The sequence below is a fragment of the Leuciscus leuciscus genome, assembly GCF_965113295.1.
Source record: "Leuciscus leuciscus genome assembly, chromosome: 20".
NCBI lineage: Eukaryota > Metazoa > Chordata > Actinopteri > Cypriniformes > Leuciscidae > Leuciscus > Leuciscus leuciscus.
Genome location: NC_138744.1, coordinates 7,765,527 through 7,785,133, shown reverse-complemented (window position 1 = coordinate 7,785,133; position 19,607 = coordinate 7,765,527). Strand labels below are relative to the sequence as shown.

Below are 19,607 nucleotides of genomic sequence, written 5' to 3'. Positions count from 1 at the left end.
TGGTGCGATGATGTAAAACTATTCTGCGATGTCTTGCTCTAAAGGCAGTCATATGCAAATTTATTAGCCCGTGTGATGTCACAAATCCCACAATATCCAAACAAGCCGTTTTTAGAGCTTGATTAAATTAATGATATGTTTAATATAAGGAGGAAGTTTGAAGCTATGAAACTTGCAGGATGTTTTAATGGTACAAAGACTTTTCATATGTAAAAAGATCAAGCCAAATTTGATTTATCATGTCATGACCCCTTTAAACATTTAGTCAATTGTTTATTCAGACAGTCCGCATCTTGTATTAACTGAGAACATAATTTTTTTGACTACACATAAATGTCGATTTTCATGAAATTCTAATGCAGTAAATTGAAGAAATATGAATCATTTTCACTCAACAAGACCTTTATAGCAGCTCCACATTGAAAATATTGTTGTCACACCTCAGCCACCAACACATATTCAAGCTGTTTTCCAAAACACCTGATCCCTTTACCACACCTGCGCTTAGAGACCCGGTTACCAGGTGAATATATGTATGTGTGTGTGAGAGAGAGAGAGAGAGAGAGAGAAAGAAAGCAAGAATCATTTTCCACATACAGTATATCTAATGTCAGCCACATAACCATGCTTGTTTGTGGGTCAAAGGCAAAATAGGGCATTTTATGTACAGTAGGGTCCAAATATATAAGACCACAAAATATAATTTAAACTTTTATAATTTAAAAAAAATAAAAACAGAAACATTGCAGTGTAAAATGAATACGGAATTTTAAAGAGTTTGCACTATTTATAGGTCACTAATCAAATAAGCAAATTTGTGGCACTGATCATGTTAATTCTTTTGTACATATTGTTGCTTTACATTTTAACTTTGCTGATAATATCTTTTATGGAAAAAAAACCTCCAGAAGAATATAAAATAGAAGCATTTTCACAAGTGAATGTTGTCTGTTATTTATCTTCATAATATAATGACTTATTATTCATTTTGATTAATATAATTTACATTAAACTTAATTTGCAGGGGAAACATGCCATATTCTTTATGTAGTATGTAATAAACGGAACGTTATCGGCTGCATGTGTGGGCGCTAATATTGTTATCATTATAGATATCATGCTTGCCCTTTAATATTTTGTTGACTTATACATCACTAAATCAAGACAGTGCCTAAAGGGTCAACTTCACACTGTCCCTCTTTACCAGCATAAAAAAAACTGCAGTTCAGATTTAGAATAAATTATACAGAGAAACCGAGCAAAGCATCAATAATAGAATGCTCCCCTCCTGCTATGATCAATAAAGCTGTCAACGCAAGTTTACACAGTTTCATGTGAATGTTTGAGTCCTGCAGTTTAGCTCAAACTCACAGCCATGATCATAACCTTATTCATTGACTTGATTAATTGTGCAGCCCATATATACAAAGAGATACAAATGATTTATTATGTCAGTTCACATTTAGGAACCTGTGTTCTCTCCTCTCATTCAGAAACATCATAAAGATTTAAACGCTCACGCTGGCATGATGGGACACTGGAGGAATCATGAGGACCCACAGCATTTCCTGCGTCCGTGGTTACCACCAGCATCATGTTTGTATCTTTGAGAGCAGAGCAGGCCTTACTTAACACAGAGAGTGTGGGGTTTTCACACTGCCCTCCCAACACATTAGAAACCTGCCATTCTCTCTAAAGACTACAGCCGAATCTAAACACCTTTCATTCCTGCCACCTGTACGCTGAGGAGGCTTGTCAGGTTCCAGCGAAGAAAAATACAGGATCATGCTTATTCAAAGATTATGCGAAAACAAAAGGAAAGACTGAGTGAGCTTTGGGAAAGTAAAGAAACAGAGAACTGGAAGTAGAGCTGTTTTAGAAAATGATGCGCACAAATGGGCTCCGAAATTCCAAAACAAGGAGGTTTGGGGTAAATTTGAGAGACGGGAAAAGTTCATATTTACAGTTTTAACAGAAAATGTCTATATTTTCACCCATTTTACTGTCAAAATTATCTAAAAATATGGTGACAAAAATGTTTATAGTTAAATTTAATATTCAAGAAACCCCATATAAAGGGATAATTCTAAAACGTAACATTTTATTATACTGTACTAAATGGTTTGACGCAGCATTGTTCTGCACATTTTACACTACTGTTCAAAAGTTTGGAGTTTGGGGTCAGTATATTTTTAAAGAAATTAATACTTTTATTCAGCAGAGATGCATTAAATGGATCAAAATCCCCAGTAGAGCAATATAATGTTACAAAATAATTTAATTTCAAATAAATGCTGTTCTTTTGAATTTTCAATTCATCAAAGAATCCTGAAAAAAAAACTGTCACGGTTTATAAAAAAAATATTAAGCGCCGCAACTGTTTTTCGACATGTTTCTTAGGCACCAAATCAGCATATTAGAATGATTTCTGAAAGGGATAGTTCACCCAAAAATGGAAATTAGCCCATTATTTACTCACCCTGAAGCCATCCTAGGTGTATATAACATTCTTCTTTCAGACGAATACAATCGGAGTTATATTAAAAAATGTCCTGGCTCTTCCAAGCCTTATAATGGGAGTCAATGGGTATATTTTTGTGGAAGTCCATCAAAGCCTATCCATCGGTGATAAAAGTGCTCGACACGTCTCTGGCGGGTTAATAAAGGCCTTCTGAAGTGATGCGATCATGTAAGAAAAACTGCTGCTCTCCCTGCTCTTATCCATGCTAGGCTGCATGGATGTGCAGGGAGTTCTTGCCCAGAACAGAACCATACCGCCAATGCAAACTGTATGCTAATTGTCAATCGTATTCGATGATAGTGGTCCTGACAGAACTAGCTTACGGCAGACGGCCGTACGCAAGTCGACTTACGCCAAAAGAGTAACTCTTGATGATGTATGTAGGAGTAGCGCAAGCTTTGACGCCTCACGCGGTTCAAACAAACAGGGCTGGGAAACCGCGTTCGTCATTACGTTGTGCGTCATGTCAAAGTCCTTTTAGGCAAGTCGTGCCACTCGGCCGCCATCTTGGCAACGCCTCCGGGCAGCTATTTCGGACTAACAAGACCAGGCTCCTATCTAAATGAATGGGCAGAGAGTCAGAACTGCACTTTCACTGGTCACCGGGACATAAAAACTGCATGTATAGAAACATAAAAAAAAATATGATAAAAATCGCTGAAAAAGTTTGATGACTTTGCCCCAAAATAAGGTTTAAAACGCATTTTCCCCCACAGGTTATACTTTTACTACGCATGCGCAAGGGTTCACGACACCAACTTCATTTACGTCTCTATCCAGAATGCCGGTGTTGTGCAATATTCAATGTCAATATTGTTCACCATTATTTAAATATAAGCAGGTTTGCACTTTATCAGTAATAACAATGTAATGTATAGATCAGTTGTTTTAACTATTCATTAAAATGAATCGGTTCAAAGGAGTCATTAGTTCGCGAATTGGACGTGTCATACGGTTGTGTGATTATCCCAGCAGTTAGGACATGGACATCCCACAAGGTTAGTGTCAACACAGAAAACATTACATCACTGGATAGGTCATTTATTTTATTGAGTAATTTTATGTCAGCTGAATGTGCGGAACGCATTTCAGAGAAGATAAGGCAACGTATTTTAGCACAATTCACACCCAGCGGTAATTCAGGGGGAAAAAAAATCAGAATGCTCCACATGAAACTTTGGTCTTCCGACCTTTTACCATCATGTCGTTTTATTTTGACTAATATGCGTGCGGGAGACAGCGCTTAATTTGGAGACGGTGAAGTCTTGTTTACACTTTCGCCTGGCTGCGGAGAGAGAGAGAGCACGCAACCGGGGAAAAAAACCCACTGTCGCAAAACCTCAACTGTGCGCATGCGTCAGTGGAACCAGACGATAGGCTTAAATGTTTCCCAGCTTGCCTGTTAAAAGTAGATGATTGGCTTTCCAGCGGGAGGGGCGGGACGTGTGCATACAACCGCCATCTTTGCCGTTACGGGTTTTCCTTATATAGTTGTATTGAGGATTGAGGAAGTGGCATGTCTCTTATATAAATTGTCTCTGGTCATGTTCAAGGGTTACTCTTTTTGCGTAAGTCGACTTGCGTACGCCAGTCTGCTGGAAGCTAGTTATTTTAGTCGATAAAGTTTTAAATATGGATATTTTTCTTACACAAACACATCGCTTCACTTCAGAAGGCCTTTATTAACCCGCCAGAGACATGTCGAGCACTTTTATCACAGATGAATAGGCTTTGATGGACTTCCAAACAAATATACCCATTGACTCCCACTATGAAGCTGGGAAGAGCCAGGACATTTTTTTATATAATTCCGATTGTATTCGTCTGAAAGAAGAATGTCATATACAACTAGGATGGCTTCAGAGTGAGTAAATCATAGGCTAATTTTCATTTTTGGGTGAACTATCTCTTGAAGGATCATGTGACACTGAAGACTGGAGTAGTGATGCTGAAAATTCAGCTTTACCATCACAGGAATAAATTATAGTTTAGAATATCTTAAAATAAAAAACAGTTCATTTAAATTGTTATAATATTTCACAATATTACTGTTTTTACTAAAATAAATATAGCATTGGTGAACATAACCTTCTTTTAAAAACTTTTATTTTTAAATTAAAGAATTAAACCAAACTTATAAAATAAAGTAATAATGTTAAGATGACTGAATTCAAAAGATCAAACATTTTGTGAGAGAAAGTCACCATATTTTGAGAATTATCCAATACAAAGTACAAGCAAAAATAATACTGATGCTTGCCTTGGCAAGCGTCACTAAATATAGAAAGTGAGAGAAAGAAAGAAGAAATCAGAGAGAAAGAGGTACACAGAGAATGTGAGAGAACGATATGCGCCAGTGCCCATTATGTTCTCCAGTAAGTCCTGGGAAAATAAACAGCTTCATTAGCACGTCCTTTATAGAATTTCTCTCTCTCTCCCACACATAGCGTGTGAGCGCCTTGTCTGAAGCATAAGACGAAACTATCCAAACAGAAGACGTCAGTCAGAAGCCAGCTCAGTGCTCATTAATATATCAAAATGTTCCAGAGCCCACCACGCCTCAACCCCGGCCTGCCAAACGCTTACCTGAGACCCCTCCATTATGACCTCACCACTGGAACACAAACACTGCTAAAACTGATCCCAGAACATTCCAAAAATAACATGTCACACCAGATCATCGCAGATTTATCTTGAAGGGGGTGTGATATCTTACATTTCATTTTTTTATGGTGTGGTATATAAACAGGCCGTCTGACCGAGCGCTTTGTGATAAATTAAGGAATATGGTTGACTTGCGGTTTGGCTAGGTAACATGGACCGGTTAGCCCCTGCTGGTGGATGTCGTAACTACACCATCTGGCTGCAAAAGAGCATCTTTGACGGCCATTAAAATAAATAATTATTTACATAAATAAATAAACTTGTTTATAAAAAAAATAAAAAAATAATTATATATATATATATATATATATATATATATATATATATTAATTTAAAATAAGTACATTTTAAAATATTTGTATTTATTTATATTTTAGAACAAGGTTCCACCCTTGTCAACTAGGTCTTTCACTTAATGATATCTGGCCTCACTACTAACACATGCCCCATTCAAACAAATTCCTCAAAGAGTGTATCGGTCCATGGCAGCTTGATTTCCCAGTATCGCAGACATTAGCGAGTCAAGTGGAACCAAATTTAATGGGTCACCCCGATGCTGCACACACACACACACACACACACACACACACACACACACACACACACACACACACACACACACACACACACACACACACACACACACACACACACACACACACACACACACACACACACACACACACACACACACACACACACACACACACACACACACACAAGCCTGGCCTCTCACCCTATAATTTAGCCTCCCCTTCCATCAGCACAGACAGTGGGGTGTAAGTACTCTCTCACGGTCTTACTGTCAGTGGGCTTGTAAGCACTTCAGTACAAGCCTACATTTTCCCTCAGTCACAGCTAATACACAGCAATTTAACAAGTCACTTTACTGATCAGCCTGTGGGAAAACACATACGCAAGACTCTGCCTGTCTGTCTGTCTCAGAATTTTCAATTTCAAAGTACTTTTTTTTTTCTGGCATAACTGTTGATGTATTAGCTAAAAAAAAAATTACAAATAAATTATTATAAAAGCAATAAATAATATAATTAAAAACTAACATATACATATATACAGTATATATATATATACAGTATATATATATATATATATATATATATATATATATATATATATATATATATATATATATAATGTATATCAGTGGCGGCTGCTGGTCTTTCAAAGAGGGGAAGCTCATTTTCGGCCTACATCATAAAAATTCTCCATTTATATATACGTAAATTCTACGTTCCTTTTCAAGAAAATGCTCTGTGACCCTGTCGTACCAACTAGGCGTCTTTTCCAGTGACTTGACCAGTGTCCTCTCAATGGCCAGCAGAGTTAAATACAATTGTATAAATGTAATAATATAATAAAGATATAAATAATAATATAATAAAGTATAATAATACTACTAATAATAATATATATTTTTTATTATTTTAATAATATTTCTTTTAATTATTAGCCTACTAATAATAATATAAAAAAATATAATAAGTACGTTGGAGCATGCACAAGTCCAAGTCCTTCACTAGAAAGAAACTATCCTGAACTATGATGTCAAAGGCAGCAGACAGGGAAAAAAACATATGTCCATTTGACGTTTTTATATATGGCACTGAAAAAATTGCACTGAAATATTATATTATTTATATTTATCTACAAGTTGTTTCTATTTTTATATTTATGTTGTCACAATACACAGCTACTTTTTGAATGACCATTAAAATGTAGAAAAAAGCTTTTTGTTGCAAGATGGTGTAATTACGTCATCAACCAGCAGGGGCTCACAGGGTCAAACTAACCAGCCAAACCTTGGGAGATTAAGGTCGAGATCAGGTGCCGGCCACATTGCCTGAAACACACTCAAAGATCTGACAGAGCCCACAGGCTTGAGCTGGGCATGTGGAAGATCAGCAGAACGGAAAGAAGTGCTGGACGTCCCATGACAGGGAGCTCGTGCGTGATGGAGGGGTCACAGCGTTACACGCTCGTCATCATTATCTACCCCAGCATCAGCATGTTGCCTAAGAGCCTGTATAATTATGAGAGCATGCAGGCCTGATGGCCCCGTTGTGGCCTGTTAGAAAAGCCTGAGTAAGCTGGATCAGGACAACACGCGAGAAAACACACACCTACAGCAGATGGAGACAAGAGAGACGAGCAGAACGACTACACAAGTGACAGCAAGTGCTTCATGAAAGTCATACGGGCGAGTAAATGATGAAAGAGCTTGCATTTTAGGATGAACTATCCCTTTAAGAGACGAAGAGCTCCTTTTCTTTTCCTTTCTCTCTCAAATAAAACATTAATTTCAACAATCAATCTGTGTAAGCATAGGTGTGATTCATGTGCATAACGCTTTTCTGTAAAAGCATACAGCAGATTGGATCTCTTATGTCTGATGTTTTAATAATGCTACACCTGTTTGAGAGAATCTTCAGTGCACAGCAAGATTCAAGAGGAATCACTTGTGCAAAACACAGTTATTCTACAGGCTTGTATGATCCACTTAGTAGAGAGAGAGAGAGAGAGAGAGAGAGAGAGAGAGAGAGAGAGATAGAAAGATGGAAAAAGAAGGATGGGAGGAAGAGAAAATCGATGAGATGCTATTTTTGAGCTTTAAACCTGGATATCAATACATGCATGGCTCCTTTTCAAGGCTGAATGCATTATCAGAAGGCTGGCAAAGATTGTAGCAATATTCCTGACTTTAAAGTGCACAATATCACCTCATTCTCACTCTCTGCCTTCTAGTTCTCAAAAGAAGCTTTTTCGTTTTTTTTTTTCAAAATGGCTTTTTAAAGGGATAGTTCACCCTAAAATGAAATGTCTGTCATCATTTACTCATCCCCATGTTGTTCCAAACCGGTATGACTTTCTTTCTTCAAAGAAACACAAAAGGAGAAGGTATGAAGATGCGTTTTTTTCTCTCTTTCACACAGTGAAAGTGGATGTGGATCCCCCCCCCCCCCCCCCCCCCAAAAATAAATAAATATATATATATATATATATATATATAGTAAAAGGGGTCCACATGACTTATCCGCTATATTTGCAGTCTTCTAAACCCCAAGTTTGCCTTATGTCAGGAAAATTATTCAATTTAGGTTTTTATGGAAGTAAAATAATGTCAAATGTTTTTGAAATAAAAAGCCTGTTGAATTGCACTACTTGAAAACAAATAGGCATTGCATTAACCATGCTTGCATTTTAATGCATTGTATTTTTAGGGCTTACATTTTTATGGGCTGAAATTCAACATGGTTGAATATTTAAGCTGTGAATATTTCAATTAAAAACAACACGCGCTTTTGCACCACCTGCTGGTGAGGTCGACTAACAGCAGATGGAGAGTATGCTCGGCAATCTACTGCTTTTCCTGCAGTTCCTGGACGTCAATGTTGAATTTACTGTCGAATTTGAACCACTGAATTTGTGGAAGCGAATTTGCAAAGCGAAATAAAATGGACCAAAAATTGCCTGTTGAATATTATAGGTTGTATTTTTAAACAGTTTGAATATTTTGGAAGTGAAATATGAAAGGTGAATATGGATTATTGAATTTTTTATAATAAAAAGGTGTTTGAAATATTTTTTATTGAAATATTCACAGCTTAAATATTCAACCATGTTGAATTTCAGCCCATAAAAATGCAAGCCCTAAAAATACAATGCATTAAAATGCAAGCATGGTTAATGCAATGCCTATTTTTTTTTTCAAGTAGTGCAATTCAACAGGCTTTTTATTTCAAAAACATTTGACATTATTTTACTTCCATAGGTTTTCACTCTCTTTGGCATGTTCATGAGAGATGTAGCGATATATGATTTGCAAATGCGTTTTTACATTTTTTTTTAAGTCTAATCATTTTGATGAATTGTTTGATCTAATTAACTTCACCCTCAACACCCTCAAATGATCCAGTAGTCTTATGTTTTCAACACTGATAATTATAAGAAATGTTTCTTGAGCATCATGTGACACTGCAGAAATAGAAACCAAGTGACTGAAAAAATGCTCACTGCTTGTCACGGTCGCAGCTGGAAAGGAACAATTCAGATTTGCATGGAAGATATTTTTATCGCTTGTCGCTTTATCACGTTCACCAGGTTAAAACAAAGTGTAAAGGTAAAGACAAGACCGAGTTGGCCAGGAGTCTGTTAGTACTGAGAAAAGACAGAGAGAGAGCCTTTAAGAGAGAGAGAGGTATAGATGAAGTCATCCATCATCCCTCTGTCTTTGGGTCTGACACCGAGCCTCACGCTACACCCCACAAATCACACAGCAACTGCCAGAGTTGCAGGCTGCCCTCTCCAATCTCTCTCTTCCTATTCTCTCTCTCTGTCTTGTCAGTTGCTTTTACACCCCCCTCCAAGCCCTCTGCCTATGTCTCCTTCAAACAGAAAACAGACACACACACACGAACATACTGCATCCAACAGAAATCACACATTCTCTCTCTCATCCACCTTAACCTCTCCAGCTCTCGCCTTTCCCTTCCTCTAAAGGAAACAAGAAAGCTCCGCGACAGCAGGGGAACAAACACCAAGCACATTACTGAGGAAAATACCCTGAGCTTTGCAAAACTACCCCATTAAACAACACTGTTTACACATTATTTTTGTGGGCGTCTGTGATATAAAGCATTTGTCGCTTTTAAAGGCGACATGAAATCAGAATTTACTTTCTTAATAAATGTCTCCGGTCGTTTTGTGCATTACTGATGAGTGTTACTTAAAAAAAAAACTGAGTTGAATACAAAATAAGCTCAATCGACAGCATTTGTGGTATAATGTTGATTACCATGGAAAGTACTTTTAGATGATCTCCCCCTCATTTTCTTTCAAATAAGCAAAAATGTACTTATAATGAAAAGTGAATTGGGACCATTTTTGGATAAAACTTGTCTTATTTGATACTTATTACTGTACGTTGTCATAGCAACAATGTTATGAAATTTGAATAAATTAGTTAGTAATCAAATTTTCCACCTTAAAAATTATATAAACAGATTCACTTCTTGTGGCTATACCAATTTCACCAATTCCCCATTCACCAATTTTAGCTTTTTTTTTTTTAAATAAAAGGAAGGACAGGTGGACATTTTTGTTGTAATCAACATTATGCCACAAATGCTGTAAATTAAACTTGTTCAGAACCCAGAATATTCTATTAAAGAAAAATCTATCTGCAGACACATTTGGCCTTTGAAATTATTTTTGAATAATAACCAGTAATATCATAGCCCAATTTTCACAATTCAATTCAATGCGGATAGATAAAATCAAGTCTCGCCCCACATCATACCTCACTAATATTCTGTATCACTCTGAAATATGTCAAGTAATGCAAGTTAAATGTGTTCTAAATGCTATCTTCATTATAAATGTTTGTCGCTAGTATATGCAGCACATTCTGCTGCCCTGTGGGAACTGTTTTCTTCTGGCACATCAGGCTTAAATTAAACCTTAATCAACCTATAAATCAGATCCTGTCATATGAAGCTGATGAGCAGAGCGACTCAAATTGGGGGACGTGTACTTCCTCACACTAGAGGTTTGGATCGCGTTGTACTTGGAGGTTTAGTATTCTAATATATAAAGCTCAGCAGAGAGCTATACAGGTGTAATTATGCTGTCAATATCAGAAAATCAGAACATATTTAATATTAAAGGCACAGTTCATTAAAAAATGTATTTCTGTCATTTACTCATGTGGGTTTGAAATAACATGAGAGCAAGTAGATGATGACAGAACTGTCATTTTGGCTGAACTATTCCTTTAATATACAGCTATATGGAGAGAGACCTCAGAGCAATGAGATTTTACTGTGGATGGAGCTGTGAAAACAGACACCAAGTGGGCAACAAAATGTCCTGATGATTGTCACTTTGTCGCTTTGCACCTGGTTAGGATGTAATGTTGTTAGAACACACTGTATTGTTGACACTTGCCTGGTACTCCTGGTGGGGTTTTGAGGAACTTTCCGTTGAAATGTTGAATCACCACATCACATTTCTCAGTGGACTCCATTCTGAGACAGAAAGAGAAACAAAAAGAAACACACAGCATTAGGCAATCAGAATTAAAGTCATCGGTCATGACTGCAGTGAAAACATTGACAACTGAACAGATTTAGCTTTTTAAAACTCTGCTTTATGACTGTTTCTTTAAGTATGGACATTTTTGGCCCTGTGGACATATAGAACATTCTATATTAAAACACACTTTTCATTCTCTCAACAGTTTAATTTGTCTATAACAATGACCAACAGTGGACATACAGTAGATGCATCAAAGGAAATATTTGTTTCTACGAATCAGCCATCATGTTTCTGAATCAACAAATGTAATTTCCACCATATTTCAAATTATGTATTTTGATTTTGTTAGACAACATTATGTAGTGTATGACTCCTTTACCTCATGGCTAGCTTTTTATGTATAACAAATACAGTTTAATAATAGCTTCACATTTTTAATAATTTGACAAGTGTATAGCTACAGCTTGATAAGAAATTATGCAAAGCAAAAATATTCTGTCATGTTTTCTTTACATATTACATGTCTCATATTTCATGTAAATCATGTAAATTGTTGTCTCATTGATAAACAAGTACAATCACTTTTGGACCAAAAATATGATGGAATATCAATCAATCAATCAATCAATCAATCAATCAATCAATAAATCAATCAATATGTCATGTTTATTTGACTATGTTTAGAACATATTTAAAGAATATAAAATAGATTTTATTTTAAATCATTAATTAATATTTCTATACAGAATTTTGTTTAAGATTGAAGATCTGTGTCTAAGTCAAGGGTAAACCAATACAAATTTTATAAATTGATAAATATAATAATCCAAAATAAGTGATAAAGGCATGATAAAAAGTTCAAAGTTTTAATGTGATCTATCTATCTATCTATCTATCTATCTATCTATCTATCTATCTATCTATCTATCTATCTAAAAAGTTGAAATCTATTAGTATTAACCTCAGGGACATTAAAACTCCTGTAATTGAAGAAACATCCTTATATGTTAATTTCGAGAATGAATGGAGAGGGATAGAAAGAGTGAGAGAGGGAAGATAAAGAACGGCAGGGGTGTAATATAGTGTTTGTTTCGGGCTGCTGGGAGTCTTGATTTAGTCTGTGCTCTCTGGAGTGGCTCCTCTCCTCTGTGCGGCCCCATTCAGCTCTGCTCACCCAATCATGGCTGAACGGCTAATTGCCTGGCTGGCACAATTGCACACACACACATATACACACACAGCCTCTGCTGGGATCTCTTACACAGCCAGTGACCCTGAAAACCAGCCAACCCACCCCACACGTGCCACACAAGGGGGAGGGAAGCAGGGAAAGGGATGTTTTTATATATGCCCTCTTGAACAAACGCTGTCTAGTCTTGGATGAGCCAAAGAGAGGGTTGGTTGTCAAGGTTACCTGGCGAAACCGACCCCTCGACTGACCCCGTTGGCGTCTCGGAGTATCCGTGTGGAGATGACATGTCCGAAAGGCTTCAGCATGTTCTCCAGCTCTTGTTCATCCATTGAAACCGGGAGGTTCGAGATGTACAAGTTAGTGGGGTCCTGTTCTTGTTGCTGTGGAGAAAACACACACACACACACAATCTGACATTAGAAATCATGATGTAGTCGCACATATTCAGATTTTAAATTATAGGCATAAACTCCAGTTGCAGCTTATCCGGGACAAAACAACCCAAATAGTCAGGACGTGGCCTTCTGAGTGACATATCAATTGACTAGGGGTGCAAAAATCTGAGACAGGTGGAAATGCCTTGTTTACTTGCTACAAAGTGTCTCAGACAAAACTTTGAAATGTCTTTCTGAGATCACAGACATCCTAGGAGTATTTTGGTCTAATCTTCCATGCTGCAATGGGCGGCATGATAACCCAGGATGGTGAGGAAAGAGAAAGAGTGAGCTGTTAAAGCTGAAAGCTATGTTTAAATGAAAACCACAAGATGCTGGAGGGCCTTAACTGGATACATCACTACCTGTCTCTCACTCACGCACTGGTGTTGATGGCCTCTTCTAGAGACACATTGTGGATGGCTAATGGGGGTCTGAGAGGACAGAGCACACGATACAGACACTGGATGGTGGTTGTAGAAGGGTGTGTGTGTGCGCAAAGACCAAAATGAGCAGCATTAAAGCACTAGCACACTAAGAGAACATACTGCATTTGTCTCTTTGAAGCCCAAGTTAAAATGCGAAGAAGAAAATCATTAAAAATAACAAATCTGGACCAAGAAATGGCATATCCATTAACACTTAAATTAATACCTCTGGTCTTTAGTGACCCGGGACGTCATTCACTACACTCCTCCTCATTCATTTTATAAAGTTAGACATAAACCTTCTTAGTATTCCTCAATTACTTCATTATAATATATCCATTATAAATATAAATGAATGCCTGCATTCCCATTGTAAAGTTTTTTGTATAATTTGACCGAATTACAGCTTGAAATAAAACAATAAAATTAAATCATATTGTATAATTTGACCAAATTACAGCTTGAAATAAAACAATAAAATTAAATCATATTTAATCTCAAACTTGTAAAAAATTGTACTGTAACATCAAATAAGTACTCCGAAGAAGTATATATGAGTCCATGTCAAGACATTTACTGGCTCTCCGATGTCTGTTTGATGGCACAAATATTAAAGGGATACTTCACCTCTGGAAAGATGAATGTGTATTTAAAATAGGTAATTTATGTAGAAGAAATGTGAAGAAATTTTTGAATTTGGAGCTTTCTAGACTGAGAAAAGCCAGAAAATGTATTTTTGGCTTATGTGGCTGAAAGACAACAACTCCCAGAATGCACTTGCTTCCCTGCCCTAGGAGGCCACTCCCAAGCCACGCCTACCGGTAAGAGAGCGCAGTTGAAAACAAGGCTTGGCTACTAGTGAGACTCCGTGATGAGTTTGCCAGGGATTTCGAGATCGCCCAAAATGTCCGGGATTCGGCTTTTGCGTTCTACAGTCGCCATTCATTATGTTTACTGTGGCGAGCAGGACGAGGCTGTCGGCCGCGGGAGAACGGCGCGAGGCCGGTGGCGTCATTACTGAGACGCGCCGGTCTCGCATCTCTCACGGAGGAGTGGGAATTTTCTTAGCAATGGTAAAACGCACATCAACCGATCACTTGTTTAGCGTTCATGTAAACACTACATTCAGATTCACCAATCGGAATGAATTCAGTTAGATTGAAACAAAAGGTGTGCATGTAAACAATGAATGGCGACTGCAGAAAGCAAAAGCCGAATCCCGGACATTTTGAACGATCTCGCCCGCCGGACAAGTCCGGGAAAAAGAGGATGGTAACCCCTACTACTCAGCTTTCTCCACAGAACAAAAGCCTGCTAGCTTAGCTTCCAAAGAAAGACGTCTGACACTGTGTACATTCTGTGAGTGAGATCCCACCCTCTATGGGCGGCCTGAAAACATGCGGAACAACGCCTTCTACTGGCTGTAGTCTTTAGCCTCTGGCCAGAAAATCCTCCGATGACGCAAAATGACGATTTTTGCGTCATCTGAGGATTTTTTCCAGACAAAAAATACATAAATCTCTTGTCTCAGGGGGATATGAGGGTGGAAAGCACGGTAATTCGAAAATACTACAGGTTTTCTACTAATACAAAGTTTAATGCTAAATCCTGAAGTATCCCTTTAACAGCATCTCCATCTTAATTGGTTGAAAGTGGAAGACCGGATGATTGAAGAAATTTTACAAGCAACATGAAATATTTTACAGTTTAAAATTCCATTGGATTGGTACAATCAATTAAAATGCAATTTAGGCCCTGTTTACACCTGGTATTAAGATGTGTTGTTGTCGATCGGATCACAAGTGGACCACACTGAATACATGTGTAAACAGAGTCTAAAACGTTTTGAGCTTGTCCACTTTCAACCACCTCCAGAGGTGAAAACGCATTAGACCGAATTTCTCGAAATGCCAGGTGTAAACGAGGATGCGTCTCCTTGTGTCTACTCAATCGACCAAAACACATCTACATACCAGGTGCAAACAGGGCCTTAAAGTCATGTACATATGCCAGTGGACAGGCAGATTTTCAATCCCCAAAGCAAAAACTAATTTCCTTAAACGTACAGTAGTATATAGGGCAATGAAAACATGGAATTTTCGACCATTATCATTAATTAAAATAACAGGTACAGGCACACTTGGATTGATGCATTATAAGTGTTAGACCTGGTGCTGCTTAGACCTTTTTTTGTACATTCACAGATTGTTGTAATGTTGAATATAGGCTATGCTAAGTGTGTTAGTTTTGGATTCGTTATTGAGAGTATTTTTTAATGCTTTATGGAAGTTGTTTTTTTTTGTTGTTTTTTTGTTGTGTGGACCCCAGGAAGACTAGCGGTGCTCTTGGGCATAGCTAATGGGGATCCAAATAAATAAACAAACAAATAAATAAACTTAATTTAATTAACAACTTTTTGTAATGTTTTATTTTTTTTAATAAAAAAAAATCATTTTTAAAGAACGCATTGTATATTTATTATAAAAAAACTAGCAAACTTTCTAAGACCACCTCATTCTTGAGGTGTAGTAACCACTGCGAAAGAAAACATCCAGACGGGATGGGCTGTGAATCTATAACAGAACCAGAGTGAGAGAAAAAGAATCAAAAACAGAAAGTGTTGGTGGGCCAGCAGAGAATGACGGCGACCTGCTGGTGAGTTAAGGAGTTATCTGACATATGAGCGTGTGTGCAAATATTCCATTTGTGAAGTGTGAGGCCCATCCCTGCAGGAGCCCATCACTCTTTTATTAAGTGAAAGTGATTAAAAGAGCAACTGTAGTTGCTTTATGATATCTCCTCACACACCAGATGTTCTCTATACTCACATTCCCTGGCTGAGATCCAAACGGGTTATTGAACACCCCACGCAGGGCATTGCAACCGGCGACATTATTAAAACTTAAAACCGCTCCAAAATGACCACTACTGTATAGACGAGAAAAGGTTTGTACAATATATAAAACTGTTATTAAACTAAATAATAAAACCATAAAATGTTAATAAGAAATAATAAAAAGTTAAAATATTTAATCATGGAAAGTTTAAGCAAACAACAGCATATAAAGCCCTATTCGGAAGGTAATTGTTTCTCAAGGTGACATCCATAAAATAACTATTTGTATGGCTCCTAGTCCTTAGTGATAAAACTCATGCATTTGGATGACTATCATGCAGGGGACAGAGTTGCAGAAGTGACTAATGCAATCTTAAGAAAGACAGAGTATTCTGAAACATTTATACTTCCCTAAAACTGCACATACACTACTGGATTTTTTATAACTGATAAAAAATTAAAAGAGCTGATTTCTATTTTAATATATTTTAAAGTGTACTTTATTTCTTTAAGACAAAGCTGCATTTTCAGCAGCCAATACTGCAGTTTTCAGTGTCACATTATCCATTTTCCATTTCTTATTATTATCAATGTTGAAAACAGTTGTGCTGCATAAAATTTTTTCTTGGAAACCATGACACATTTTTTTTCATGATTCTTTTAATGAATAGAGTGTTCAAAAGAACATTTATTTGAAATGGTAATATTTTGCAAGATTAAGAGATGCAGTAAATTGACTAGCGCAAACCTTAGTAAATCACCTTGCATGATTCATTTAAATACTGTCCTCCCATAAATTTTGCATCTGAAAGGGAAACTCCTACAAATGCATATGCAATAAGGTCAACCGCAAAAATAACCGTGTCCACGCCTTTTCCGTGCTAATTTTTCACTGCATGTCTTTAGTAAATTCTGTCAGTATTTATTTTTTTAACGCCAAAGGAGGGTTTGCATTGGCACAAGCTATTAGTAAATCTGGCCCTATATGTCTTAAATGTGTTTAGTTTTTTGTACAATTGACTACATCCTTGGTGAATAAATGTATTAATTTCTCTAAAAAAATACAAAAGTTAAATGCCCATGAATAATAATGAGATTATGTTGTGGCGAGACTGGATATGGAAAGAAACTGTAGCTCATAATTTTCTCCTAAGAGATGGGAAAAATATTGACATTTCCAATTTAGATGGCAATAAAATCACAGATTAACACCAGTATATGTTGATATTATCTAACATATCCATTTAAAAAAACGTTAAGGTTTAAAACTGAATCCCAAAAGACGTGGTTTAGGGTTATTCTGGAAATACCTTTACTTTAAAGGGGTTATCCACATCACAGTGGTACTCCACCCTCTTTATTAGGCTAAAACATCTATTTAATTGTATTAGAGCCAAAGCCTAAGAAATACAAAAGAATAAGCGCTTAGTGAAAATATCTCATAAATGTGTCACTCTCGTCAAACCTGAGAGCTGTGGAAGAGTGACAGGCAGGGGCATTACGTCTGTGATGTGGATGAGAAAATACATTTGGAATCTCAATATAAAGACAAGGGGCTGATTTTCTAAAGGACGGACGCTGTGAGATGTATGAATGATTTATGAATATGAAATGAAAACACCGGCCCTTCCTTCAGGCTCCGAACAAAACTGAAAACAGAGCTGTGTGTGTGTGTGTGTGTGTGTGTGTGTGATATATACCTTCAAGGATCGGTATGCTTCCAAAATGATTCAGTATGGGGGACAAGGCCATGTTTTTGTTCCTCTGGTTCTGTTTTGAAACATTAGATGAACATATGTATGTGGGTCTCCATCATAACCTGAGGACACAAGATCCAGCGCTCTCTCTCTCTCTCTCTATGTAAGCTCTAATGTTTTTCACCTTACAGTATGAAAAGTGGTTTTGTCTAGGTCATGCTGAACAGAGATACCAAACTGATCATATTACACTCCTTAGATGTTGCCTTTGAAATCCAAAATGAGACAGTTTAATGGTTATGGATGATGGGCAAAACAAATTAAATCCACAGAGAGATAATGTGTGTCTAGTTTTTCAAGTTACTTATACAGTACAAGTAACTCATCAGAGGACTGAGAACACGTGAGCAACTGTTCACACACACATACAGTACACTCATGATTGTTGCACTATATTAGTGAAGTATACATTTCAGTATTCCATGATTTTATATCAGGTAAATGGTATTTTCTATTGCCTAAACCAAACCAAACCCTACCCCTAACCACAACCCTCACAGAAATAAACTTCAAGTAAAAAACATGTTTTGGCTGATTTATAAGCCTTTTCAACTAGCAAGGACCAAAAATGTCCTCGCTAGTCGGTTGTCACAATATTTAGCTGAATAAGTGAGCACATTTGGCCCTCACAAGTACAGCCAAACCTGTACACACACACACACACACACACACACACACACACACACACACACACACACACACACACACACACACACACACACACACACACACACACACACACACACACACACACACACACACACACACACACACACACACACACACACACACACACACACACATTAAACAAATGGCCATTGCACTCTGTGATGTTATTACATAATGTTAGAACACTACACAGTCAATTCCTAGTTCAGATTCCTTATTTGGAGGCATTTGAAAGGAATATAAAGGAACAGAACAAAATAACAAATAAAAGGTTTCCTCTAATTGAACAGAATACAATTAAGTTAAAATAAAAATCTTATTCTAATTGGACAGAAGAGAATAAAGTGTAGTCAAAGAGAAAATAGAAAACAAGATATAAATCATATTTACTCTAATAGTATGGAATAGAATAAGTTAATAAAGTTTTCTAAAATATAGTACATTTAGAGAATAAATGAATATTATAAAATATGACATAAATAAACTGACATTCTGAAATTCTGTATTGTTTTTATCATGAGCAGATAAATAAGCAGATTATAAATAATGGGGAATAATAAAGGGAATAACATATTTATTATTATAATTTTTTGTTTGTATTTATAATATGTATACATATATATATATATATATATATATATATATATACACACATACATATGTGTATATATATACACACACACACATATATATATATATATATAATGTATATATAAATACAAACCAACCCCCAAAAAAACAAGGTAGATCTTACATAAAGTGCGTGTTCCCGGTCTGCAGAGTCCAAAAAAAATAAACACAAAGAAAGAAAGAAAAGTTTATTGTCACTACAGGGACTAAGAAAAAAAAAGAAGAAAAAAAAAACATCTTTCCATACAACACAGTGCAACAAACAGCCAGAGTTCATTCTGTCCTTGTTGCTGCCTTTCCCAGAACTGAGCGATGGGGATTTCAGCAAGCATCTGTGAATGTCATACCAATCCACATTTCACCTAGACCTCTGTGCCTCCTGTCGGACAGCTCTGGTCCCGCTCTAATCGTCACGAAACAGT

General features: G+C 36.8%; 1 protein-coding gene across 2 annotated transcripts in view; it reads right to left on the bottom strand.

Moving 5' to 3' along the window:
- rbms3 (RNA binding motif, single stranded interacting protein) overlaps positions 1 to 19,607 on the bottom strand; it is a 140,468-nt gene that overhangs the window by 29,687 nt on the left and 91,174 nt on the right. For both annotated transcript variants that reach the window (XM_082149355.1, XM_082149354.1), the window contains exons 5-6: positions 12,654 to 12,811; positions 11,150 to 11,229 (exon numbers count right to left, since the gene is read on the bottom strand). In XM_082149355.1, coding sequence (XP_082005481.1) covers positions 11,150 to 11,229; positions 12,654 to 12,811 — 238 coding nt within the window. The remainder of the gene's footprint in view (positions 1 to 11,149; positions 11,230 to 12,653; positions 12,812 to 19,607) is intronic.